This window comes from Tachyglossus aculeatus, chromosome 22 (genome assembly GCF_015852505.1).
Source record: "Tachyglossus aculeatus isolate mTacAcu1 chromosome 22, mTacAcu1.pri, whole genome shotgun sequence".
NCBI lineage: Eukaryota > Metazoa > Chordata > Mammalia > Monotremata > Tachyglossidae > Tachyglossus > Tachyglossus aculeatus.
This window is the reverse complement of record NC_052087.1, coordinates 33,393,481-33,421,204: the sequence shown is the minus strand read 5'-3', so window position 1 is coordinate 33,421,204 and position 27,724 is coordinate 33,393,481. Positions and strand designations below refer to the sequence as shown.

The 27,724-nt window shown below is 46.5% G+C and overlaps 2 protein-coding genes, 2 non-coding genes and 2 pseudogenes across 4 annotated transcripts; 2 read left to right on the top strand and 4 right to left on the bottom strand.

Annotated features, from left to right (window-relative positions):
- Window positions 1-448: 448 nt before the first annotated feature.
- On the bottom strand, window positions 449-1,389 carry LOC119944080 (annotated as a pseudogene).
- A 4,765-nt stretch (window positions 1,390-6,154) lies between these two features.
- On the bottom strand, window positions 6,155-7,120 carry LOC119944079 (olfactory receptor 9I1-like). Its single transcript, XM_038765302.1, has one exon. The coding sequence runs from the start codon at window positions 7,118-7,120 to the stop codon at window positions 6,155-6,157; it is 966 nt and encodes a 321-aa protein (XP_038621230.1).
- A 1,960-nt stretch (window positions 7,121-9,080) lies between these two features.
- LOC119944388 lies at window positions 9,081-9,218 on the top strand. Its single transcript, XR_005455872.1, has one exon. It is a non-coding gene; the product is annotated as a small nucleolar RNA SNORA7 (small nucleolar RNA).
- Window positions 9,219-14,870: 5,652 nt separating this feature from the next.
- On the bottom strand, window positions 14,871-17,267 carry LOC119944078 (annotated as a pseudogene).
- Window positions 17,268-19,960: 2,693 nt separating this feature from the next.
- On the bottom strand, window positions 19,961-20,890 carry LOC119944077 (olfactory receptor 9I1-like). Its single transcript, XM_038765301.1, has one exon. It carries the CDS (start codon window positions 20,888-20,890, stop codon window positions 19,961-19,963), a length of 930 nt encoding a protein of 309 aa, XP_038621229.1.
- A 2,012-nt stretch (window positions 20,891-22,902) lies between these two features.
- LOC119944378 lies at window positions 22,903-23,040 on the top strand. The gene has a single exon (XR_005455862.1). It is a non-coding gene; the product is annotated as a small nucleolar RNA SNORA7 (small nucleolar RNA).
- Window positions 23,041-27,724: the final 4,684 nt, after the last annotated feature.

The following is a 27,724-nucleotide window of genomic DNA, read 5'->3' as shown; positions in this document are numbered from 1 at the left end:
GTCTGATATCTACCCCAGCGCTTAGTCCCGGGTGTGGCACATAGTAAGCCTTTAACAAGGATCATAATTAGTCTTACTCAGTAGTGCCTCCTGCCCTGGTAGGGTTTGGCAGAAAGTCCCTCTCTCCTCCTAGGCCATTTCATACTACCCAGCCCCGCCAATTTAGACCTGCTTCCAGCCACAGGCCGAGACTTGGATTCTTTTGGAATCATCATTCAGGGAAGAAAAATGAAATACATTTGAAAGATGAATACAGGTCGTTAAAGTCCAGGCAAGCCAACCCCAGCGAGGTGACGTATGAGGCCTGTGAAAGCAGGACTTGGTACCGGGATGGTTTGGCTCAGGGATCCATGTGAGGAAGGCTTTCCGTCAGTCCAGTGGAGGTGACTAATGGGACTCATTTGCTGCCGGAGACAGAAGAACATTTTCAATCTATGGACTTGACCTTTTATGGCCCTTGCGTGAACTTGCTCCTGTGGAGAATTTTCCTCAGGGCCTTCTTCACCTCTTTGTTCCTCAGACTGTAGATCATGGGGTTGAGCATGGGGATGACCACGGTGTAGAAGAACACAGATACCACCTTGTCCACCTCCAGGGCCTGGCCCATATTGCCTTTCAGATACATGAAGGCAATAGTCCCAAAGAACAGAGCCACTGCGGTCATGTGAGAGCCACAGGTAGAGAAGGTCTTGGCCCTCCTGCCGGCCGAACAGATGCACAGGATGGCCTTGATGATGAACAGGTAGGATACCAGGATCACCATTATGTTGGTCATGATGATGGAGAGAGATACAAAGTAGATGACCAGCTCCCAGGCCTTGGTCTCGGTGCATGACAGCTTCAGCAAGGGCGGGAGGTCACAGAAGAAGAAGTCCAAGTGGTGAGACTTACAGAAGGAGAGAGACAAGGTGCAGCCCATGCAGATCATGGTGAGGACAAGTGCTCCCGCGTAAACCCAGGACACCAGCCCCCAGCAGGCCCGGAGGGTCATGATGGCGACGTAGAGGAGGGCCGTACAGCCACGTAGCAGTCATAGGTCATGACCGTCAGGAGGAAGCAATCGATGCAGGAGCACAGCATGAAGAGGAAGAACTGGACCACACATCGCCTGGATGTGATGGACACACTGCCGGACCATAGAGACACCAGCACCTGAGGGATGATAACCGAAGAGTAGCAGGCGTCCAGGAGGGATAGGTGACTGAGGAAGAAGTACATGGGTGTCTGGAGTTGGGCGTCCACCTGGATGAGCCTGACTATGCACAGGTTTCCCCAGAGGGTGAGGAGGTAAAAGACCAGGAATACCCAGAAGAGGACACTCTGTAGTTCCAGCCAACCGGGAAAACCCGTTAGGAGAAACTCGGTCCCTCCATTGCTGTTCTCGGCCATCAAGCTGGAGTAATCGACTGAGATGAAAAAGAAAAAGAAGAGGGCTGACCTAGTGCATGAGGAGATGTTTTCTCTGCAGTGGAACAAGTCACACTTACCTGACCTTTTAGAGTCAGACAACCTGAGTTCTCATCCTGACTTCACCGGTTGGCTGTTGTATGATCGTGGGCAAGTCACTTCACTTTTCTATTTCTCAGTTCCCTCACTTGTATAATGGGGATTTAATCCTCCTCCCTTTGACTAAAAAGGTGAGCCCTATGTGGTTCAGAGACTGGGTCCAACCTGATTAACTTGCATATACCCCGGCACTTAAAACAGTGTTGTACATGCAGTAAGTGTTTAACAAATACAATTTTAAAAAATCTTGTGTCTACCCCAATGCTTAGAACAGTGCTTTGCATAAAATAAGCATTTTACAAATAGAATAGTAAGAGTGATTATCAATATCATTATTATTATTATCAAAAAAGAACTATCATCTATATTCTTTTTAGGAAATGGTGCCACTCAGCGCAGAGGTCCAACAGAAATCTAAAACAAGTGGGTGACTTTATGCCAACATATTTTTCTCACTAGAAAACATTGTGAAAATATCCCAGAATTTCCGTGATACAACTAAAATCATCATCTGCCAGAAGAAAGATAAAAGCTGACTGAGGAAATGCCTGTTACATCTCACTCCTCTCCATTGCCAGTAAGATCCCTACCAGGAGTCAAAGTAGTAACGAAGCAGCATGGACTATTGGATAGGGCCCGGGCCTGGGACTCAGAAGGTCATGGGTTCTAATCCCAGCTCTACCGCTTGTCTGCTGTGTGGCCTTGGATAAGTCCCTTCACTTCTCTGTGCCTCAGTTACCTCATCTGTAAAATGGGGATTGAGACTGCGAGCCCCACATGGGACCGGGACTGTGTCTAACTGGATTTGCTTGCATCTATCCAAGAGCTTAGTACAGTGCCTGGCTCAAAGTAAGTGATTAACAAATATCATTATTGCTATTATTCTTAGTGGTGAGTATTTACTAAGAACCTGAATACAAACAATGCTCTGTGCTAAGCACAAGTGATTTTTAATGGTATTTATTAAGCACTTACTATGTGACAGGCTCTTTACTACTACTATTAATAATAATACAAATAATAATAATATTTCTTAAGTGCTTACTATGAGTCATGCATTGTTCTAAACGCTGAGGTAGATATAATGTCAACAGGCTGTCCCATGTGGGGCTCACAGTCTTAATCCCCATTTTACAGATGAGGGAACTGAGGCACGGAGAAGTTGAGTGACTTGTCCAAAGTCACACAGCTGACAAGTTGCAGAGCTGGAATTAGAACATTTGACACAATCTGACTTCCAAGCCCATGCTCTTTCCACTAAGCCACACTGCTTCTCATTATTATGTGAATCATCATAATAATTCACATCGCTTTGTGTTTGATTACACATACCGTTAAAAAATACCAGAATTTTTGTTATTATAATTGCCCATCCCTCTAGACTGTAACCTTATTGTGGGCAGGGAACATGTGTACTAACTGTTGCATGCCCTATTCCAGGTGCTTAGTTCAGTGCTTTGCACCTAGCAAGCGGTCAATAAATAGCATTTTTTATGGTATCTGTTCAGCACTTACTATGTGCCAGGCACTCTATTAAGTGCTGGGGTAGATATAAACTAATCAGATTGGACAGAGTCCCTGTCCCACTTGAGGCTCACAGTCATAATCCCTTTAATAAAGATGAGGTCACTGAGGCACAGGGAAGCTGAGTGACCTGCCCAAGATCACACAGCAGACACGTGGAGGAGCCGGGATTAGAACTCAGCTCGTTTGACTCCCAGTCCCGGGCTCTATCCACTAGGCCTCGCTGCTTCTTGACTGATCGTGATTTGTATCTCATCTCTGGGCTCCCTAAAGTTGTTCTGTGATCCAGGGACTGGGGAGCAGTAACAAAGTGATTAGCTGGCTGAGATTCTAGTTCTGCCACTGAGTCTTCTGTGCTGTCGAGTTTCAGATTCTCTCTCACAATACTGTCATCATCATAATAATTATTAGTATGGTTCTTGTTAAGCACACCGAAGAGCTGGGGTAGATACAAATCAATCAGGTTGGAAAGAATCCCTGCCCCACATGGGGCTCACATGCTTAATCCCCATGTTACAGATGTGGTAATTGAGGCCCAGAGAAGTTAAGTGACTTGCCCAAGGTCACACAGCAGACGTGGGGGAGCTGGGATTAGATTAAGGGGTTTCTGACTCCCACGTCTATGCTCTATCCACTAAGCGATGCTGCTTCTCTATTCCTAGGATCGGGGATTGTGTCTGTTGTCTTCTTCCTTGCTTCAACCTAAAAGTTATCAAATCCCAAAAGACATACTGCTGTATCCCACAGATTCAAATTTGACCTCCTGGAGGAGTTCCGACAATCAGTGTGCATTTCTGAATAGGGTCTGCTCTTTTTCTTGCTCTTTTTCATTGGCACAAGGGACATTTGAGCAAAAATAGTAGGGTGGATTTTGGGTGGTTCAGAAGAGTCACAAGCTGGGTCTGTATTCATTCATTAATTCATTCATTCAATTGTATTTATTGAGCACTTACTGTGTGCAGAGCACTATACCAAGCGCTTGCAAAGTACAAATCGGCAACATATAGTCACTACCCAACAACGGGCTTACAATCTAGAAGGAGGAGACAGACAACAAAACAAAACAAAACAAGTAGAAAGGGGTCAAAACCATCAGAACAGATAAACAGAACTGTAGCTGTATACACATCATTCATAAAGTAAACAGAGTAATAAATATGTACAAACATACACAAGTGTTGTCGGGAGGGGAAGGGGGAAGGGCACAGGGAGGGTGTGGGGGCTTTGGGGAGGGGAGGAGGAGCAAAGGAAAAGGAGGGGTTCAGACTGGGAAGGCCTCCTGGAGGAGGTGAGCTCTCAGTAGGGCTTGGAAGAGAGTACGAGAGCTAGTTTGGCCGATGTGTGGAGGGAGGGCATCCCCGGCCAGAGGTAGGACGTGGGCCAGGCATCGACGGCAGGACAGGCGAGAACGAGGCCAAGTGAGGAGGTTAGACAGAGGAGCAGAGTGTGTGGGCTGGGCTGTAGAAGGAGAGATGGGAGGTGAGGTAGAAGGGGGAAAGAGAGCTTTGAAGCCGATAGTGGGGAGTTTTTGCTTCATGCAAAGGTTGATAGGCAACCACTGGAGATTTTTGAGGGAGGGAGTGACATGCCCTAAGCCTTTCTGAAGAAAGAAAATCCGAGCAGCAGAGTGAAGAATAGACTGAAGCGGGGTGAGAGGAGAGGATGGGAGATCAGAAAGGAGGCCGATGTAGTAGTCCAGTCGGGATAGGATGAGAGATTGAACCAACGAGGTAGCGGTTTGGATGGAGTGGAAAGGGTGGATCTTGGCAATGTTGTGAAGGTGAGACTGGCAGGTTTTGGTGAAGGATTTGATGTGTGGGGTGAATGAGAGAGCGGAGTCAAGGATAACACCAAGATCGTGGGACTGTGGGAGGGGAAGGATGGTAGTGCTGTCCACACTGATGGGAAAGTCAGGGAGAGGACAGGGTTTGGGAGGGAAGATAAGGAGCTCAGTCTTGGACATGTTGAGCTTTAGGTAGTGGACAGACATCCAGGTGGAGATTTCCTGAAGGCAAGAGGAGATATGAATCAAAAATCTCCAGTGGCTACCAATCAATCTGTGCATCAGGCAGAAACTCCTCACCCTGGGCTCCAAGTCTCTCCATCACCTCACCCCCTCCTACCTCACCTCCCTTCTCTCCTTCTACAGCCCACCCCACACCCTCCGCTCCTCTGCCATTAATCTCCTCACCGTACCTGGTTCTCGCCTGTCCCGCCATCGACCCCCGGCCCACGTCATCCCCCGGGCCTGGAATGCCCTCCCTCTGCCCATTCGCCAAGCTAGCTCTCTTCCACCCTTCAAGGCCCTACTGAGAGCTCACCTCCTCCAGGAGGCCTTCCCAGACTGAGCCCCTTCCTTCCTCTCCCCTTTGTCCCCCTCTCCATCCCCCCATCTTACCTCCTTCCCTTCCCCACAGCACCTGTATATATGTATATATGTTTGTACATATTTATTACTCTATTTATTTATTTATTTTACTTGTACATAACTATTCTATTTATTTTATTTTGTTAGTATGTTTGGTTTTGTTCTCTGTCTCCCCCTTTTAGACTGTGAGCCCACTGTTGGGTAGGGACTGTCTCTATATGTTGCCAACTTGTACTTCCCAAGCGCTTAGTACAGTACTCTGCACCCAGTAAGCACTCAATAAATACGATTGACTGATTGATTGATTGATTGATATGAGACTGGAGGGAGGGAGAACAGGGGAGGAGATGTAGATTTGGGTGTCATCTGTGTAGACATGATAGTTAAACTGTGGGGGCGAATGAGTTCACCAAGGGAGTGAGTATAGATATAGAACAGAAGGGGACCAAGAACTGACCCTTGAGGAACCCCAAAAGTAAGGGGATGGGAGGGGGAGGAAGAGCCCACGAAGGAGACTGAGAATGTATGGCCAGAGAGATAAGAGGAGAACTAGGAGAGGACAGAGTCCATGAAGGCAAGGTTGGATAATGTTTTGAGGAGAAGGGGATGGTAGACAGCATCCAAGGGAGCTGAGAGGTCGAAGAGGATCAGGATAGAGTAGGAGCCATTGGATTTGGCAAGAAAGAGGTCATTGGTGACCTTTGAGAGGGCAGTTTCGGGTGAAGTGTGCGGTATGGAAGCCAGATTGGAGAGGGTCTAGGAGAGAGTAGGAGTTGACCTTTTATGGCCTTTCATGAACTTGGTCCTGTGAAGAATTTTCCTGAGGGCCTCCTTCACCTCTTTGTTCCTCAGACTGTAGATCATGGGGTTAAGCATGGGGATGACCACGGTGTAGAACACAGATACCACCTTGTCCACCTCCAGGGCCTGACCCATACTGCCTTTCAGGTACATGAAGGTGATAGTCCCAAAGAACAGAGCCACTGCAGTCATGTGAGAGCCACAGGTAGAGAAGGTCTTGGCCCTCCCGCCGGCCGAACGGATGCACAGGATGGCCTTGATGATGAACAGATAGGAGACCAGGATCACCACCATGGTGGTCATGATGACGAAGAAAGCTACAAGGTAGATGGCCAGCTCTTGGGCCTTGGTGTCAGTGCACGACAGCTTCAACAAGGGCGGGAGGTCACAGAAGAAGAAGTCCACGTGGCGAGACTTACAGAAGGAGAGAGAGAAGGTGCAGCCCGTGCGGATCGTGCTGGTGAGCTGTCCCCCTGCATAAGCCCCGGACACCAGACCCCAGCGGGCCCGGGGGGTCATGATGGCAACGTAGAGGAGGGGGTGGCACACGGCCACATAGCGGTCATAGGCCATGACCGCGAGGAGGAAGCACTCAGTGGTGCCAAACAGCGTGAAGAGGAAGAACTGGGCCGCACATTGCCCAGATGTGACGGACGCGCCGCCGGAACTCAGGGCCACCAGCATCTGAGGGACGGTGACCGAAGAGTAGCAGGCGTCGAGGAGGGAGAGGTGGCAGAGAAAGAAGTACATGGGTGTCTGGAGATGGGTGTCCACCTGGATGAGCCCGAATATACCCAGGTTGCCTCCCAGGGTGAGGAGGTAAAATACCAGGAATACCCAGAAAAGGACCCTCTGCAGTTCCAGCTGCCTGGGGAAACCCGTTAGGAGAAACTCGGTCCCTTCAGTCCCGTTCTCGGCCATCGGGCTGGGGTTATTGACTGAGATGAAAAAGAAAAAGAAAAGTTTTGACCAAGTGGAAGAGGAGGATGGTTTCTCTGCAGAGGAACAAGTCACAGCTACCTCACCTTTGAGAGTCAGAGAACCTTAGTTCTCATCCTGACTTTGCCACTTGTCTGTTGTAGGATCGTGGGCAAGTCACTTCACTTTTCCATTTCTCACTTCCCTCATCTGTATAATGGGGATTTAATCCTCCTCCCTTTGACTTAAAAGTGTGAACCCTACCCGGGACAGGGAATGTGTCCAATCTGATTAACTTGCCTCTACCCCAGCACTTAGAACAGTGCTGGACACATAGTAAGAGTTTAACAAATACAATTTTTTTTAAATCTTGTATCTATTCCAATGCTTAGAACAGTGTTTGGCATAGAATAAGCATTTTACAAATATAATAATAATATGGAGTAGGAGTAGGAGTATTAAAAAGAGCTATCGTCTATATTCTTTTTAGGAAATGGTGCCACTCAGTGCAGAGTTCCAGCAGAAATCTAAAACAAGTTGGTGACTTCACGCCAACATATTTTTCTCACTAGAAAACGTTGTGAAAAATATCCCCAAATTTCAGTGATACAACTCAAATCATCATCCGCCAGAAAAAAGATAAGAGCTGACTGCGGAAATTCCTGTTACATCTCCCTTCTCTCCATTGTCAGTAAGATCCCAGTGAGGAGTGAAAGTAGTAGTGAAGCAGCATGGGAAGCAATGTGGCCTAATGGATAGAGCCCAGGCCTGGGACTCAGACGGTCATGGGCTCTAATCCCAGTTCTACCGCTTGCCTGCTGTGTGGCCTTGGGTAAATCACTTCACTTCCCTGTGCCTCAGTTACCTCATCTATAAAATGGGGATAGAGACTGTGAGCCCCACATGGGACCGCGACTGTGTCTAACTGGATTTGTCTGTACAGTGCCTGGCACAAAGTAAGCGCTTAACAAATACCATTATTGTTATTATTATTAGTGGTGCGTATTTATTAAGTACCTGAATACAGTGCTCTGTACTAAGCACCAGTGATTTTTAATGGTATTTGTTAAGCACTTACTATGGGGCAGGCACTCTACTACTACTGCTACTAATAATAATAATGGTATTTGTTAAGTGCTTCCTATTTGCCGTGCTCAAGCGCTGGGGTAGATACAAGGTCATCAGTTTGCCCCAGGTGGGGTTCACAGTCTTTAGCCGTATTTTATAGATGAGGGAATTGAAACCCAGAGAAGTGAAGTGACTTGACCAAGGTCACACAGCAGCAGACCATTGGAGGACCCAGGTCCTTCTGATTCCCAGGCCTGTGCTCTATCCACTCTGCTTCTCAAGTACAAAAGAGTTAGAAGACACGGTCCCTGGCCTCAAGAAATTTACGATCTAGATCCTCGCCATAGAATCGTGATTCCTTCTAAATTTGGCTTTCTTCAAGGAATCAATCATTAGTATTTACTGAGTGCTGACTGTGTGCAGGACACTGAACTAAGCTCTTGGGCAAGTACAATATAACAAACTTGGTAGACACATTCAATGTCTACCCCCTTCTAGACTGTGAGCCCGTTGTTGGGTAGGGACCGTCTCTATATGCTGTCAACTTGTACTTCCCAAGCACTTAGCACAGTGCTCTGCACACAGGAAGCACCCAATAAATACGATTGAATGGATGAATGAAGGATGCCCACAACAAGTTTAAATTCTAGAGGGAAAGACAGACATCAGCAAAGCCCATTGCTCCAGTCCCAGAATGACGAAGAGAGGTAAAGTTAAGAACTACATTAAAAAAAGATCCATCAAACCCTAATATCTCCTTCCTAGAGACTCAATTTATGACTATGGACTGATAACTTTATCCCCCCGAGCCTCAGTGTTCCCATTTATAATATGGACATTCCCCTCTGGATTCCTATTTTACCTAGAAGAATTAAGACATAGCTAGTGAAAGGAACCCCTCTCAGGGTTGCACCCGGAGAGTTTCCACTACTCTACCAGTCACGACTATGGGAGGGAGAGTCAAGCAGAGCCATACCCATTTAATTCCTAGTTTGGGCAGTGGCTAGTGAGTGGAAGGCAATCTGCTACAAGTCAAAACTCACCTGTGCTAGATAGCAGTGGCATGGGAGAGAGTTCATTCATTCAATCATATTTATTGAGCGCTTACTGTGTGTAGAGCACTGTACTAGGCGCTTGGGAAGTACAAGTTGGCAACATATGGAGACGGTCCCTACCCAACTACGGGCTTACAGTCTCGAAGGGGGAGACAGACAGCAAAACAAAACATGTGGACAGGTGTCAAGTCATCAGAATAAATAGAAGTAAAGCTAGATGCACATCATTAACAAAATTAATAGAAGAGTAAATATGTAGAAGTACAATAAATAGAGTAATAAATCTGTACAAACATATATACAGGTGTTGTGGGGAGGGGAAGGAGGTAGGGCGGGGGGGATGGGGAAGAGGAGAGGAAAAAGGGGGCTCAGTCTGGGAAGATCTCCTGGAGGAGGTAAGCTCTCAGTAGGGCTTTGAAAGGAGGAAGAGAGCTAGCTTGGCAAATGTGGGAGGCATTCCAGGCCAGGGGGAGGATGTGGGTCCCGGGGCAACAGCGGGACAGGTGAGAAAGCGGCACAGTGAGGAAGTTAGCGGTGGCAGAGGAGAGGAGGGTGCAGGCTGGGCTGGGGAAGGAGAGAAAGGAGGTGAGGTAGGAAGGGGCGAGGTGATGGAGAACCTTGAAGCCAAGAGTGAGAAGTTTTTGCTTGATGCGTAGGTTGACTGGTAGCCACTGGAGATTTTTGGGGAAGGGAGTAACATGCCCAGAGTGTTTCTGCACAAAGATGATCCGGGCAGCAGCGTGAAGTATAGACTCAAGTGGGGAGAGACAGGAGGATGGGAGAGTTGAGGGCAGAGACTCGTTTACTGCACAGAAGGAGGTGATGGTAAACCTCTTTCATCTTTTTACCAAGAAAACTCTATGCATACACTGCCAGAATGAATGCAGATGGAAGTGGGGCAGTCTGGGAGAGATGTGTCCATGGCATCGCTATGGGTCGGACACGACTCGACAGCATAAGACAGCAACAAGTAAAAAGAGACAGGAAAAGAAAAAAGAAACAGATTATCAATAATAGTGCATCTGGATGCTACAGTGATTCATTCATTCAATCCTATTTATTGAGCACTTACTGTATGCAGAGCACTTTACTAAGGTCATGGAAAGTACAATTAGGCAACAGAGACAATCCCTCCCCAACAACAGGTTCACAGGGATGCAACCATATACTTTAAAAACAGACCAGCATTGAAACCCAAGTGGAAAATAATAATAACTGTGGAATGTGTCAAGTGCTTACCTTGTACCACGCACTGATACTAAGCCTTTGGATAGATATAAGAGAACCAGGTGAAATTCTGCAAATGATTTTATCTCAGTATTGGAAGGTGCTTCCTTAGAGCACGAGCTGTTAGTCTAGTGGATAGAATGCGGACTTGGAAGTCAGAAGGACCTGGGTTCTAATCCCTCCTTGTCTACTTTGTTGAGTGACTGTGGTCAAGTCACTTCACTTATAGTTTCCTCTTCTGTAAAATGTGGATTAAGACTGTGAGCCCCATTTGAGACAGGGACTGGGTCCAACCTGATTAGCTTGTATCCAATCCAGCACTTAGTACAGTGCCTGGCACGTAGTAAAAGCTTACCACAAAGCGTAAAAAATGAGAGAGTAGAGAAGGGAGACCCTGTCCCATCAATCACCTGCCCCTGCTGAACCAAGAAGATTGGACACAGCAATAGAGAAGAACAGGAACTAGTCTCACCGTGAGTCTCCAGGAGGAGAAGATGAGATAATATGGGCACTCCAAATTGGGCTGTTAATCTTTTCTGAACATAAAAGGATGGGGCTAGTCATGATTTCTCCCAAAATCAAACTCCTTGATCAGCCCACACTTCCATGGATACAGGGGTCTCTGGCATCCTCTTCTAGAACGTCCTAAAGGACAGCGACTCACACCCGCCCCTCCCAGCTGGCCGGCGGAAGCAGAGGCCTGAGCCACATTGCAAGGCAGGGGAAGTGAGGGACAGTCCAGAGGTGCAAATGAGGAGCAGTCACTGCGGGACTCCCCGGAGCGGCCGAGTTCCGAGACTGGAATCTTCGAAGCTGGGGAGCTGGCAGGGCCATCTAGGACAAGGATTGATGCTGGAAATAGGAGAGGAGCCCCAGAGCACAATATGATAAAAAATACCACTCACCTGTGTGGATGAAATCAAATTTAGGACCTTGAGTTTTCTTGAATAGTCTATCTAATTTTTGACTCTGTCTCTTCCACCTCTTGTATTCAGTCAATCAAACAATGGTGTTTATTGAGCATTTATTATGTACACCACCACAAAGTTAGCGGATACGTTCTCTGTCCTCAACGAGGAAAAGGTACTAGGGGATGTTTCCTATTTTGATCACTGGCTTCTTTTTTTACAGGATTTGTTAAGCACTAACAACGCATCAAGCACTGTTCGAACCTCTGGGGTATATACTCTCTCCAACCTTCAAATGAACACATTTACCTGGGTTGGGACCAAGTCTTTATCTCCACGTAAGCTGATTGGGTCACCGTGCAAAGCACATTTATGTTGATTTCATAATCCTCAGGAAGAGTGATTCTAATTTGGGATCTCCCACAGGACACCTAATTAATAAGTCTCTAGATTCCACACTCCTAACCAATCTTAGAAAACTTCAAGAGAGAGCACGGGGAGAAGAGGAATCTCCTGTTAATGTAATTGTTCGGATTTGGGTTCTTTAATCGGGCCCAGAGCTTCCAATTAACAAGGCCCCAGACTTCTTAACTGGGGGTAAAACAACTTGATTAATCGATCAATCCATGGTATCTATTGAGTGCTTACTGTAGATCGAGTAAATAAAATAATAAAAATGGTATTGGTTAGGGTTAGGGTTCCTTGTCCACAAGAAGTGCAATGAAACAGAGGTAGGAGACAAGTTCCCTATCAATAATGAATTTCCAGTCTAGAGGAACCTTATCAAAACCTAACCTGAACCTAATCTAAACTGCTCCAACATCTGACGGGCATTTCATGACTAATTGGGACATGCCTGAAGTTAGAAAGAGCAACAAGATGAAGCATTATATGGTTGCTGTTTGATTCTAAATTGATCTGATAATGTCCTAAGGAAAAAAAAGTATCTTAGTAGAAGAGTGACCTCATGTCGTTACTTAGAAGAGTTCTGAGTGGACTTTTAAAATTATTCTCACTAGTAGTAGTAGTAATAATAATAATATTTTTAAGGGTTTACTATGTGTCAGGTATTGTACTAAGTACCAGGGTGGATATAACATAGACTGGACACAATCCCTGTCCTAGGCACTGTTAACAGTCTAAGATGGAGTAAGATCAGGTATTTAATCCCCATTGTGCTGAAGAGGAAACTGAGGCACAGAGCAATTAAACGACTTGCCAAAGTCATACCACAGGAAGAGGTGGAGCTGGGATTGGAACCCAGGTCCACCTGTTTAAAATATTAAGAAACAAAATGGAGTCTAAGCCAGTCGGTACCTCTCATGGTGATTAAACTGAAAGAAAGTGTAGCTACTAGTCAATAGAGAAATCCCCATTCCCTTAATAACTGGGAAAGCAGGAGAAAGACTTCAAAAACAACAGGCAATTCGACTTCCTCCAAGTGTCCCCTGTCCTCCCCTCCCCGCAGCCCATCACCACCACCAGCACTGTGACCAGTGCTCTATTTCTCCATTTTATGAGCCTTCAAAACAGCAATTAAATGGGACAATTTACCATCCAATGTCCTTCACTGTAGCCTTATTGAGGAAATACATTCCAGCCCTCTAGAAGAGGTTCGTTTGGCTCTGTCTGGGAGCTGGGAGCAGAATCAGTCAGGAGTCATCAGCTCCCCAAAGCCCCAAGGCCAGATCCCTCAAAGGATCATGGCAGCAGTGAGAAAATGTGTCCCAGCCCTCTAGGAGAGGGTCATTCAGCTCTGGCTAAGAGTGGAATCAATCAGGAGTCATCAGTTCCCCATCGCCCCCAAGCAGGATCTCCCACAGGATGACTCATCTGCAAAATGGGGACTGTGAGCCTCCCGTGGGGCAACCTGATCACCTTGTAACCTCCCCAGCACTTAGAACAGCGCTCTGCACATAGTAAGCACTTAATAAATGTCACCATTATTATTATTATTATGACGGGAAAGTCATGGGTTGTAATCCTGATTCTGCCACTTGTCTGCTGTGTGACCCTGGACAAGTCACTTCACTTCTCTGTGCCTCAGTTCCCTCATTTGTAAAATGAGGATTGAGACCGTGAGCCCCATGAGGGACAGGGACTGTGTCCAACCTGATTTGTTTGTAGTCATCCCAGCACTTAGTTCAGTGCCTAGCACATAGTCAGTACTTCACAAACACCACAATCATTATTACTATTATTATTATTATTATTATTATTATTATTATTACTATCAACAGTGTCTCATCTGTGAAGTTATCCCTCACCTTTTTAGATCCCAAAGGTGACCAAAGGTCCCCCTCTCCATCCCCCCCATCTTACCTCCTTTCCTTCCCCACAGCACCTGTATATATGAATATATGTTTGTACATATTTATTACTCTATTTATTTATTTATTTTACTTGTACATATCTATCCTATTTATTTTATTTTGTTAGTATGTTTGGTTTTGTTCTCTGTCTCCCCCTTTTAGACTGTGAGCCCACTGTTGGGTAGGGACTGTCCCTATATGCTGCCAACTTGTACTTCCCAAGCGCTTAGTACAGTGCTCTGCACAAAGTAAGCTCAATAAATACGATTGATTGATTGATTGACCTCCAAAATGATAGCTCACTGTGGGCAGGGAATGTGTCTGTTATATTTTTATTGTACTCACCCAAGCACTTAGTACAGCGTTGTGCACAAATTAGCACTCAATAAATATGAGTGACTGACTGATGGGACAGTCAGGTTGGGAGAAGGACTGACATCTGGTTCATGGAATATTGCTCTGCAAATCAGATCCGAGAGCCCCGTGGTGCTCACTCTTTCCTGTTCTTTGCCCTAGTGAGTGCTTAGAAGCAAGATGGCCCAGTGGAAAGAGCCTGCGGCCTAGGAGGCAGAGAACCTGGGTTCTAATCCTGGCTCCTCCAATGGCACACTGTGTGACCTTGGACAAGTCACTTCCCTTCTCAGTTACCTCGTCTGCAAAATGGGGATTCAATCCTATTCCCGACTATTTAGACCAGCAGCCCAGTGTGAGACAGGGACTCTGTGCAATCTGCTTGTCTGATACCTACCCCAGTGCTTAGTCCAGGGCGTGGCACACAGTAAGCCTTTAACAAGGATCATAACTAGTCTTACTCAGTAATGCCTCCTACCCTGGTAGGGTTTGGCAGAAAGTCCCTCTCTCCTCCTAGGCCACTTCATACCACCCAGCCCCGCCAATTTAGACCTGCTTCCAGCCACAGGCCGAGCCCTGGATTCTTTAGAAATCATCATTCAGGGAAGAAAAATGAAATACATTTGAAAGATGAATACAGGTCGTTAGAGTTCAGGCAAGCCAACCCCAGCCAGGTGACATGTGAGGTCTGTGAAAGCAGGACTTGGTACCGGGATGGTTTGGCTCAGGGATCCATGTGAGGAAGACTTTCCATCAGTCCAGTGGAGGTGACTAATGGGACACATTTGCTGCCGGAGACAGAAGAACATTTTCAATCTATGGACTTGACCTTTTATGGCCCTTGCGTGAACTTGCTCCTGTGGAGAATTTTCCTCAGGGCCTTCTTCACCTCTTTGTTCCTCAGACTGTAGATCATGGGGTTGAGCATGGGGATGACCACGGTGTAGAACACAGATACCACCTTGTCCACCTCAGGGCCTGGCCCATATTGCCTTTCAGGTACACGAAAGTGAGAGTCCCAAAGAACAGAGCCACTGCGGTCATGTGAGAGCCACAGGTAGAGAAGGTCTTGGCCCTCCCGCCGGCCGAACAGATGCACAGGATGGCCTTGATGAGGTACAGGTAGGATACCAGGATCACCATTGTGCTGGTCATGATGATGGAGAGAGATACGAAGTAGATGACCAGCTCCCGGGCCTTGGTCTCAGTGCATGACAGCTTCAGTAAGGGCGGGAGGTCACAGAAGAAGAAGTCCAAGCGGTGAGACTTACAGAAGGAGAGAGAGAAGGTGCAGCCCATGCAGATCACGGTGAGGACCAGTGCCCCCGCGTAAACCCAGGACACCAGCCCTCAGCGGGCCCGGAGGGTCACGATGGCGACGTAGAGGAGGGCCGTACAGCCACGTAGCAGTCATAGGTCATGACCGTGAGGAGGAAGCACTCGATGCAGGAGCACAGTGTGAAGAGGAAGAACTGGACCACACATCGCCTGGATGTGATGGACACACCGCCGGACCATAGAGACACCAGCATCTGAGGGATGATAACCGAAGAGTAGCAGGCGTCCAGGAGGGATAGGTGACTGAGGAAGAAGTACATGGGTGTCTGGAGATGGGCATCCACCTGGATGAGCCTGACTATGCACAGGTTTCCCCAGAGGGTGAGGAGGTAAAAGACCAGGAATACCCAGCCAGAAGAGGACATTCTGCAGTTCCAGCCGACCGGGAAAACCCGTTAGGAGAAACTCGGTCCCTCCATTACTGTTATCGACCGTCAAGCTGGGGTAATCGACTGAGATGAAAAAGAAAAAGAAGAGGGCTGACCTAGTGCATGAGGAGATGTTTTCTCTGCAGTGGAACAAGTCACACTTACCTGACCTTTTAGAGTCAGACAACCTGAGTTCTCATCCTGACTTCACCGCTTGGCTGTTGTATGATTGTGGGCAAGTCACTTCACTTTTCTACTTCTCAGTTCCCTCACTTGTATAATGGGGATTTAATCCTCCTCCCTTTGACTAAAAAGGTGAGCCCAATGTGGTTCAGAGACTGGATCCAACCTGATTAACTTGCATATACCCCAGCACTTAAAACAGTGTTGGACATGCAGTAAGTGCTTAACAAATACAATTTTAAAAAATCTTGTGTCTACCCCAATGCTTAGAACAGTGCTTTGCATAAAATAAGCATTTTACAAATAGAATAGTAGTAGTGATTATCATTATTATTATTATTATCAAAAAAGAACTATCATCTATATTCTTTTTAGGAAATGGTGCCACTCAGCACAGAGGTCCAACAGAAATCTAAAACAAGTGGGTGACTTCATGCCAACATATTTTTCTCACTAGAAAACATTGTGAAAATATCCCAGAATTTCCATGATACAATTAAAATCATCATCTGCCAGAAGAAAGATAAAAGCTGACTGACGAAATGCCTGTTACGTCTCACTCCTCTCCATTGCCAGTAAGATCCCTACCAGGAGTCAAAGTAGTAGTGAAGCAGCATGGGAAACAATGTGGACTATTGGATAGAGCCCGGGCCTGGGACTCAGAAGGGCATGGGTTCTAATCCCAGCTCTACTGCTTGTCTGCTGTGTGGCCTTGGATAAGTCCCTTCACTTCTTTGTGCCTCAATTACCTCATCTGTAAAATGGGGATTGAGACTGCGAGCCCCACATGGGACCGGGACTGTGTCTAACTGGATTTGTTTGTATCTATCCAAGTGCTTAGTACAGTGCCTGGCACAAAGTAAGTGCTTAACAAATATCATTATTGCTATTATTCTTAGTGGTGAGTATTAACTAAGAACCTGAATACAAACAATGCTCTGTGCTAAGCACAAGTGACTTTTCATGGTATTTATTAAGCACTTACTATGTGACAGGCTCTTTACTACTACTATAAATAACAATAAAAATAATAATAATATTTCTTAAGTGCTTACTATGTGTCATGCATTGTTTTAAACGCTGAGGTAGATATAATGTCAACAGGCTGTCCCATGTGGGGCTCACAGTCTTAATCCCCATTTTACAGATGAGGGAACTGAGGCACGGAGAAGTTGAGTGACTTGTCCAAAGTCACACAGCTGACAAGTTGCAGAGCTGGAATTAGAACATTTGACCCAATCTGACTCCCAAGCCCATGCTCTTTCCACTAAGCCACACTGCTTCTCATTATTATGTGAATCATCATAATAATTCACATCGTTTTGTGTTTGATTACACATACCGTTAAAAAATACCAAAATCTTTGTTATTATAATTACCCATCCCTCTAGACTTTAACCTCACTGTGGGCAGGGAACATGTCTACTAACTGTTGCATGCCCTATTCCAGGTGCTTAGTTCAGTGCTTTGCACCTAGCAAGCGCTCAATAAATAGCATTTTTTATGGTATCTGTTCAGCACTTACTATGTGCCAGGCATTCTATTAAGTGTTGGGGTGAATATAAACTAATCAGATTGGACAGAGTCCCTGTCCCACTTGAGGCTCACAGTCATAATCCCTTTAATAAAGATGAGGTCACTGAGGCACAGAGAAGTTGAGTGACCTGCCCGAGATCACACAGCAGACACGTGGAGGAGCCGGGATTAGAACTCAGCTCGTTTGACTCCCAATCCCGGGCTCTATCCACTAGGCCTCGCTGCTTCTTGACTGATCGTGATTTGTATCTCATCTCTGGGCTCCCTAAAGTTGTTCTGTGATCCAGGGACTGGGGAGCAGTAACAAAGTGATTAGCTGGCTGAGATTCTAGTTCTCCCACTGAGTCTTCTGTGCTGTCGAGTTTCAGATTCTCTCTCTCAATACCATCATCATCATAATAATTATTAGTATGGTTCTTGTTAAGCACACTGAAGAGCTGGGGTAGATACAAATCAATCAGGTTGGAAAGAATCCCTGCCCCACATGGGGCTCACATGCTTAATCCCCATGTTACAGATGTGGTAATTGAGGCCCAGAGCAGTTAAGTGACTTGCCCAAGGTCACACAGCAGATGTGGGGGAGCTGGAATTAGATTAAGGGGTTTCTGACTCCCCCGTCTATGCTCTATCCACTAAGCGACACTGCTTCTCTATTCCTAGGATTGGGGATTGTGTCTGTTGTCTTCTACCTTGCTTCAACCTAAAAGTTATCAAATCCCAGAAGACATACTGCTGTATCCCACAGATTCAAATTTGACCTCCTGGAGGAGTTCTGACAATCAGTGTGCATTTCTGAATAGGGTCTGCTCTTTTTCTTGCTCTTTTTCATTGGCACAAGGGACATTTGAGCAAAAATAGTAGGGTGGATTTTGGATGGTTCAGAAGAGTCACAAGCTGGGTCTGTATTCATTCATTAATTCATTCATTCAGTTGTATTTATTGAGCACTTACTGTGTGCAGAGCACTATACCAAGCGCTTGCAAAGTACAAATCGGCAACATATAGTCACTACCCAACAATGGGCTTACAATCTAGAAGGGGGAGACAGACAACAAAACAAAACAAAACAAGTAGAAAGGGGTCAAAACCATCAGAACAGATAAACAGAACTGTAGCTGTATACACATCATTCATAAAGTAAACAGAGTAATAAATATGTACAAACATACACAAGTGTTGTGGTGAGGGGAAGAGGGAAGGGCACAGGGAGGGTGTGGGGGCTTTGGGGAGTGGAGGAGGAGCAAAGGAAAAGGAGGGGCTCAGACTGGGAAGGCCTCCTGGAGGAGGTGAGCTCTCAGTAGGGCTTGGAAGAGAGGACGAGAGCTAGTTTGGCCGATGTGTGGAGGGAGGGCATCCCAGGCCAGAGGTAGGACGTCGGCCAGGGATCGACGGCAGTACAGGCGAGAACGAGGCCAAGTGAGGAGGTTAGACAGAGGAGCAGAGTGTGTGGGCTGGGCTGTAGAAGGAGAGATGGGAGGTGAGGTAGGAGGGGGAAAGAGAGCTTTGAAGCTGATAGTGGGGAGTTTTTGCTTCATGCAAAGGTTGATAGGCAACCACTGGAGATTTTTGAGGGGGGAAGTGACATGCCCTAAGCCTTTCTGAAGAAAGAAAATCCGAGCAGCAGAGTGAAGAATAGACTGAAGCGGTGTGAGAGGAGAGGATGGGAGATCAGAAAGGAGGCCGATGTAGTAGTCCAGTCGGGATAGGATGAGAGATTGAACCAACGAGGTAGCGGTTTGGATGGAGTGGAAAGGGTGGATCTTGGCAATGTTGTGAAGGTGAGACTGGCAGGTTTTGGTGAAGGATTGGATGTGTGGGGTGAATGAGAGAGTGGAGTCAAGGTTAACACCAAGATCGTGGTTCTGTGGGAGGGGAAGGATGGTAGTGCCGTCCCCACTGATGGGAAAGTCAGGGAGAGGACAGGGTTTGGGAGGGAAGATAAGGAGCTCAGTCTTGGACATGTTGAGCTTTAGGTAGTGGGCAGACATCCAGGTGGAGATTTCCTGAAGGCAAGAGGAGATATGAGACTGGAGGGAGGGAGAACAGGGAAGGAGATGTAGATATGGGTGTCATCTGTGTAGACATGATAGTTAAGCCGTGGGGGCGAATGAGTTCACCAAGGGAGTGACTACAGATAGAGAACAGAAGGGGACCAAGAACTGACCCTTGAGGAACCCCTACAGTAAGGGGATGGGAGGGGGAGGAGGAGCCCGCAAAGGAGACTGAGCATGTACGGCCAGAGAGATAAGAGGAGAAGTAGGAGAGGATGGAGTCCATGAAGGCTAGGTTGGATAACGTTTTGAGGAGAAGGGGATGGTCGACAGCATCCAAGGGAGCTGAGAGGTTGAGGAGCATCAGGATAGAGTAGGAGCCATTGGATTTGGCAAGGATGAGGTCATTGCCGACCTTTGAGAGGGCAGTTTCGATGAAGTGTGCGGTACTGAAGCCAGATTGGAGAGGGTCTAGGAGAAAGTAGGAGTTGAGCTTTTATGCCCTTTCATGATCTGGTCCTGTGAAGAATTTTCCTGAGGGCCTCCTTCACCTCTTTGTTCCTCAGACTGTAGATCATGGGGTTAAGCATGGGGATGACCACCGTGTAGAACACAGATACCACCTTGTCCACCTCCAGGGCCTGGCCCATATTGCCTTTCAGGTACATGAAGGCGATAGTCCCAAAGAACAGAGCCACTGCGGTCATGTGAGAGCCACAGGTAGAGAATGTCTTGGCCCTCCCGCCGGCAGAACGGATGCACAGGATGGCCTTGATGATGAATAGGTAGGAGACCAGGATCACCGTCATGGTGGTCGTGATGACAGAGAAAGCTACGAAGTAGATGACTAGCTCTTGGGCCTTGGTGTCGGTGCACGACAGCTTCAGCAAGGGCGGGAGGTCACAGAAGAAGAAGTCCACGTGGCGAGACTTACAGAAGGAGAGAGAGAAGGTGCAGCCCGTGCGGATCACGCTGGTGAGCTGTCCCCCTGCATAAGCCCCGGACACCAGCCCCCAGCGGGCCCGGGGGGTCATGATGGCAACGTAGAGGAGGGGGTGGCACACGGCCACATAGCGGTCATAGGCCATGACCGCGAGGAGGAAGCACTCGGTGGTGCCAAACAGCGTGAAGAGGAAGAACTGGGCCGCACATCGCCCAGATGTGACGGACGCGCCACCAGAACTCTGGGCCACCAGCAACTGAGGGACGATGACCGAAGAGTAGCAGGCGTCGAGGATGGAGAGGTGGCAGAGAAAGAAGTACATGGGTGTCTGGAGATGGGTGTCCACCCGGATGAGCCCGAATATACCCAGGTTGCCCCCCAGGGTGAGGAGGTAAAATACCAGGAATACCCAGAAAAGGACCCTCTGCAGTTCCGGCCGCCCGGGGAAACCCGTTAGGAGAAACTCGGTCCCTTCAGTCCCATTCTCGGCCATCGGGCTGGGGTTATCGACTGAGATGAAAAAGAAAACGAAAAGTTTTGACCAAGTGGAAGAGGAGGATGGTTTCTCTGCAGAGGAACAAGTCACAGCTATTTCACCTTTGAGAGTCAGAGGACTTTAGTTCTTATCCTGACTTTGCCACTTGTCTGTTGTAGGATCGTGGGCAAGTCACTTCACTTTTCTATTTCTCACTTCCCTCATCTGTATAATGGGGATTTAATCCTCCTCCCTTTGACTTAAAAGTGTGAACCCTACCCGGGACAGGGACTGTGTCCAATCTGATTAACTTGCCTCTACCCCAGCACTTAGAACAGTGCTGGACACATAGTAAGAATTTAACAAATACAATTTTTTTTAAATCTTGTATCTATTCCAATGCTTGGAACAGTGTTTGGCATAGAATAAGCATTTTACAAATATAATAATAATATGGAGTAGTAGTAGTAGTAGTAGTAGTAGTAGTAGTAGTAGTAGTAGTAGTAGTAAAAAGAGCTATCATCTATATTCTTTTTAGGAAATGGTGCCACTCAGTGCAGAGTCCCAGCAGAAATCTAAAACAAGTTGGTGACTTCACGCCAACATATTTTTCTCACTAGAAAACGTTGTGAAAAATATCCCCAAATTTCAGTGATACAACTAAAATCATCATCTGCCAGAAGAAAGATAAGAGCTGACTGAGGAAACTCCTGTTACATCTCCCTTCTCTCCATTGCCAGTAAGATCCCAGCGAGGAGTGAAAGTAGTAGTGAAGCAGCATGGGAAGCAATGTGGCCTAATGGATAGAGCCCAGGCCTGGGACTCAGAAGGTCATGGGCTCTAATCCCAGTTCTACCGCTTGTCTGCTGAGTGGCCTTGGATAAGTCCCTTCACTTCCCTGTGCCTCAGTTACCTCATCTGTAAAATGGGGATAGAGACTGTGAGCCCCACATGGGACCGCGACTGTGTCTAACTGGATTTGTCTGTATCCATCCAAGTGCTTAGTACAGTGCCTGGCACAAAGTAAGTGCTTAACAAATACCATTATTGTTATTATTATTAGTGGTGCGTATTTATTAAGTACCTGAATACAGTGCTCTGTACTAAGCACCAGTGATTTTTAATGGTATTTGTTAAGCACTTACTATGGGGCAGGCACTCTACTACTACTGCTACTAATAATAATAATGGTATTTGTTGAGTGCTTCCTATTTGCCATGCTCAAGCGCTGGGGTAGATACAAGGTCATCAGTTTGCCCCAGGTGGGGTTCACAGTCTTTAGCTGTATTTTATAGATGAGGGAATTGAAACCCAGAGAAGTGAAGTGACTTGACCAAGGTCACATAGCAGCAGACCATTGGAGGACCCAGGTCCTTCTGATTCCCAGGCCTGTGCTCTATCTACTCTGCTTCTCAAGTACAAAAGAGTTAGAAGACACGGTCCCTGGCCTCAAGAAATTTACAACCTAGATCCTCGCCATAGAACCGTGATTCCTTCTAAATTTGGCTTTCTTCAAGGAATCAATCATTAGTATTTACTGAGTGCTGACTGTGTGCAGGACACTGAACTAAGCTCTTGGGCAAGTACAATATAACAAACTTGGTAGACACATTCGATGTCTACCCCCTTCTAGACTGTGAGCCCGTTGTTGGGTAGGGACCGTCTCTATATGTTGTCAACTTGTACTTCCCAAGCACTTAGCACAGTGCTCTGCACACAGTAAGCACTCAGTAAATACGATTGAATGGATGAATGAATGATGCCCACAACAAGCTTAAATTCTAGAGGGGAAGACAGACATCAGCAAAGCCCATTGCTCCAGTCCCAGAATGACGAAGAGAGGTAAAGTTAAGAACTACATTAAAAAAAGATCCATCAAACCCTAACATCTCCTTCCTATAGACTCAATTTATGACCATGGACTGATAGCTTTATCCCCCCGAGTCTCAGTGTTCCCATTTATAAAATGGACATTCCCCTCTGGATTCCTATTTTACCTAGAAGAATTAAGACATAGCTAGTGAAAGGAACCCCTCTCAGGGTTGCACCCGGAGAGTTTCCACTACTCTACCAGTCACGACAATGGGAGGGAGAGTCAAGCAGAGCCATACCCATTTAATTCCTAGTTTGGGCAGTGGCTAGTGAGTGGAAGGCAATCTGCTACAAGTCAAAACTCACCTGAGCTAGGCAGCAGTGGCATGGGAGATAGTTCATTCATTCAATCATATTTATTGAGCGCTTACTGTGTGTAGAGCACTGTACTAGGCGCTTGGGAAGTACAAGTTGGCAACATATAGAGACGGTCCCTACCCAACTATGGGCTTACAGTCTCGAAGGGGGAGACAGACAGCGAAACAAAACGTGGACAGGTGCCAAGTCATCAGAATAAATAAAAGTAAAGCTAGATGCACATCATTAACAAAATTAATAGAATAGTAAATATGTAGAAGTAAAACAAATAGAGTAATAAATCTGTACAAACATATATACAGGTGCTGTGGAGAGGGGAAGGAGGTAGGGTGGGGGGGATGGGGAAGAGGAGAGGAAAAAGGGGGCTCAGTCTGGGAAGATCTCCTGGAGGAGGTAAGCTCTCAGTAGGGCTTTGAAAGGAGGAAGAGAGCTAGCTTGGCAAATGTCGGAGGCATTCAAGGCCAGGGGGAGGACGTGGGCCCCGGGGCAACAGTGGGACAGGTGAGAAAGGGGCACAGTGAGGAGGTTAGCGGTGGCAGTGGAGAGGAGGGTGCAGGCTGGGCTGGGGAAGGAGAGAAAGGAGATGAGGTAGGAAGGGGCGAGGTGATGGAGAACCTTGAAGCCAAGAGTGAGGGGTTTTTGCTTGATGCATAGGTTGACTGGTAGCCACTGGAGATTTTTGGGGAAGGGAGTAACATGCCCAGAGTGTTTCTGCATAAAGATGATCCGGGCAGCAGGGTGAAGTATAGACTCAAGTGGGGAGAGACAGGAGGATGGGAGAGTTGAGGGCAGAGACTCGTTTACTGTGTGGAAGGAGGTGATGGTAAACCTCTTTCATCTTTTTACCAAGAAAACTCTATGGATACACTGCCAGAATGAATGCAGATGGAAGTGGGGCGTTCTGGGATAGATGTGTCCATGGCATCGTTATGGGTCGATCACGACTCGACAGCATAAGACACCAACAAGTAAAAGGAAACAGGGAAAGGAAAAGGAAACAGATAGATTATCAATAATAGTGCATCTGGATGTTACTGTGATTCATTCATTCAATCCTATTTATTGAGCGCTTACTGTATGCAGAGCAATTTACTAAGGTCATGGAAAGTACAATTAGGCAACAAGTAGAGACAATCCCTACCCAACAACAGGCTCACAGGGATGCAACCATATACTTTAAAAACAGACCAGCATCGAAACCCAGGTGGAAAATAATAATAACTGTGGAATGTGTCAAGTGCTTACCTTGTACCACGCACTGATACTAAGCCTTTGGATAGATATAAGAGAACAGGTGAAATACTGCAAATGATTTTATCTCAGTATTGGAAAGTGCTTCCTTAGAGCATGAGCTGTTAGTCTAGTGGATAGAATGTGGACTTGGAAGTCAGAAGGACCTGGGTTCTAATCCCTCCTTGTCCACTTGTCTGTTGAGTGACCGTGGTCAAGTCACTTCACTTACAGTTTCCTCTTCTGTAAAATGTGGATTAAGACTGTGAGCCCCATTTGAGACAGGGACTGGGTCCAACCTGATTAGCTTGTATCCACTCCAGCACTTAGTACAGTACCTGGCACGTAGTAAAAGCTTACCACAAAGCATAAAAAATGAGAGAGTAGAGAGGGGAGACCTTGTCCCATCAATCACCTGCCCCTGCTGAACCAAGAAGATTGGACACAGCAATAGAGAAGAACAGGAACTAGTCTCACCGTGACTCTCCAGGAGGAGAAGATGAGATAATATGGGCACTCCAAATTGGGCTGTTAATCTTCTCTGAACATAAAAGGATGGGGCTAGTCCTGATTTCTCCAAAAATCAAACTCCTTGATCAGCCCACACTTCCATGGATACAGGGACTCTGGCATCCTTCTTCTAGAACGTCCTACAGTGCAGTGACTCACACCCACCCCTCCCAGCTGGAGAGACAAAGCAGAGGCCTGAGCAGCCTTGCAGGGTGGGGAAAGTGGAGGACAGTCCAGAGGTGCAAATGAGGAGTTGTCACTGTGGGACTCCCCGGAGTGGCCGAGTTCCGAGACTGGAATCTTCAAAGCTGAGGAGCTTGCAGGGCCATCTAGGACAAGGGTTGATGTTGGAAATAGGAGAGGAGCCCCAGAGCACAATATGATAAAAAAAATAATACCACTCACCTTTGTGGATGAAATAAAATTTAGGACCTTGAGTTTTCTTGAATAGTCTATCTAATTTTTGACTCTGTCTCTTCCGCCTCTTGTATTCAGTCAATCAAACAATGGTGTTTATTGAGCGTTTACTATGTACACCACCACAAAGTTAGCGGATACGTTCTCTGTCCTCAACGAGGAAAAGGTACGAGGGGATGTTTCCTGTTTTGATCACTGGCTTCTTTTGTCATAGGATTTGTTAAGCACTTACAACGCATCAAGCACTGTTCGAACCTCTGGGGTATATACCCTCTCCAACCTTCAAATGAACAGATTTACCTGGGTTGGGACCAAGTTTTTATCTCCACATAGGCTGATTGGGTCACCGTGCAAAGCACATTTATGTTGATTTCATAATCCTCAGGAAGAGTGATTCTAATTTGGGATCTCCCACAGGACACCTAATTAATAAGTCTCTAGATTCCACACTCCTTACCAATCTTAGAAAACTTCAAGAGAGAGCACTGGGAGAAGAGGGATCCGAACGTAATTGTTCAGATTTGGGTTCTCTAATCGGGCCCAGAGCTTCCAATTAACAAGGCCCCAGACTTCTTAACTGGGGGTAAAACAACTTGATTAATCGATCAATCCATGGTATCTATTGAGTGCTTACTGTACATCGAGTAAATAAAATAATAAAAATGGTATTGGTTAGGGTTAGGGTTCCTTGTCCACAACAAGCGCAATAAAACAGAGGTAGGAGACAAGTTCCCCATCAATAATGAATTTCCAGTCTAGAGGAACCTTATCAAAACCTAACCTGAACCTAATCTAAACTGCCCCAACATCTGATGGGCATTTCATGACTAATTTGGGACATGCCTGAAGTTAGAGAGAGCAACAAGATGAAGCATTATATGGTTGCTGTTTGATTCTAAATTGATCTGATAATGTCCTAAGGAAAAAAATGTATCTTAATAGAAGAGTGACCTCATGTCATTACTTAGAAGAGTTCTGAATGGACTTTTAAAATTATTCTTACTAGTAGTAGCAGTAATAATAATAATATTTTTAAGGGTTTACTATGTGTCAAGCATTGTACTAAGTACCAGGGTGGATATAACGTAGACTGGACACAATCCCTGTCCTAGGCACTGTTAACAGTCTAAGATGGAGTAAGATCAGGTATTTAATCCCCATTGTGCTGAAGAGGAAACTGAGGCACAGAGAAATTAAATGACTTGCCAAAGTCATACCACAGGAAGAGGCGGAGCTGGGATTGGAACCCAGGTCCACCTGTTTAAAATATTAAGAAACAAAATGGAGTCTAAGCCAGTCGGTACCTCTCATGGTGATTAAACTGAAAGTAAGGGTAGCTATTAGTCAATAGAGAAATCCCCATTCCCTCAATAACTGGGAAAGCAGGAGAAAGACTTCAAAAACAACAGGCAATTCGACTTCCTCCAAGTGTCCCCTGTCCTGTCCTCCCCGCAGCCCATCACCACCACCAGTACTGTGACCATGCTCTATTTCTCGATTTTATGAGCCTTCAAAACAGCAATTAAATGGGACAATTTACCATCCAATGTCCTCCACTGTAGCCTTACTGAGGAAATACATTCCAGCCCTCTAGGAGAGGTCCGTTTGGCTCTGTCTGGGAGCTGGGAGCAGAATCAGTCAGGAGTCATCAGTTCCCCAAAGCCCCAAGGCCAGATCCCTCAAAGGATCATGGCAAGGGTGAGAAAATGTGTCCCAGCCCTCTAGGAGAGGGTCATTCAGCTCTGGCTAAGAGTGGAATCAATCAGGAGTCATCAGTTCCCCATCGCCCCAGGCAGGATCCCCCACAGGATGACTCATCTGTAAAATAGGGACTGTGAGCCCCCCGTGGGACAACCTGATCACCTTGTAACCTCCCCAGCACTTAGAACTGTGCTCTGCACATGGTAAGCACTTAATAAATGCCACCATAATTATTACTATTATTATTATGGGAGGAGTGAGGGGTGATGGTCCTGGAATGGCCAGCCCCTGACATCTGTCTGGCTCTCTCAGAGATGAGATCTTTGGAATCAATCAGCGGCAAGGGGTCACCCGTAAGGGAATAAATAAGAGCTTTGCCCAGGGCACTTTGAAGCCTAGTGGAAAGGGCACGGGCTTGGGAGTCAGAGGTCGTGAGTGCTAATCCCAGCTCCACCACTTATCAGCTGTGTGACTTTGGGCAAGTCATTTCACTTCTTTGTGCCTCAGTTACCTCATCTGTAAAATGGGGATTATGAATGTGAGCCCCACGTGGGATACCCTGATTACCTTGTATCCATCCCAGAGCTTAGAACAGTGTTTGGCACATAGTAAGTACATAACAAATACCACCATTATTATTATTATCTCCTCCAAGACACCTTCCTAGACTGAGCCTTCTATTTCCCCTTAACTGTTCTCCCCTCTGTGACAACTCTCCACTTGGCTGGGTACCCCTCAAGCACTCTGATACTCACCCCAGCTCCACAGCACTTCTACCCATCTCCTTTTACTTTTCTATTCCCC

Coding starts and splice junctions, on each gene's coding strand:
- LOC119944079 (XM_038765302.1), bottom strand. CDS start 7,120: ATGGCCGAGAACGGGACTGAAGGGACCGAGTTTCTCCTAACGGGTTTC.
- LOC119944077 (XM_038765301.1), bottom strand. CDS start 20,890: ATGGCCGAGAATGGGACTGAAGGGACCGAGTTTCTCCTAACGGGTTTC.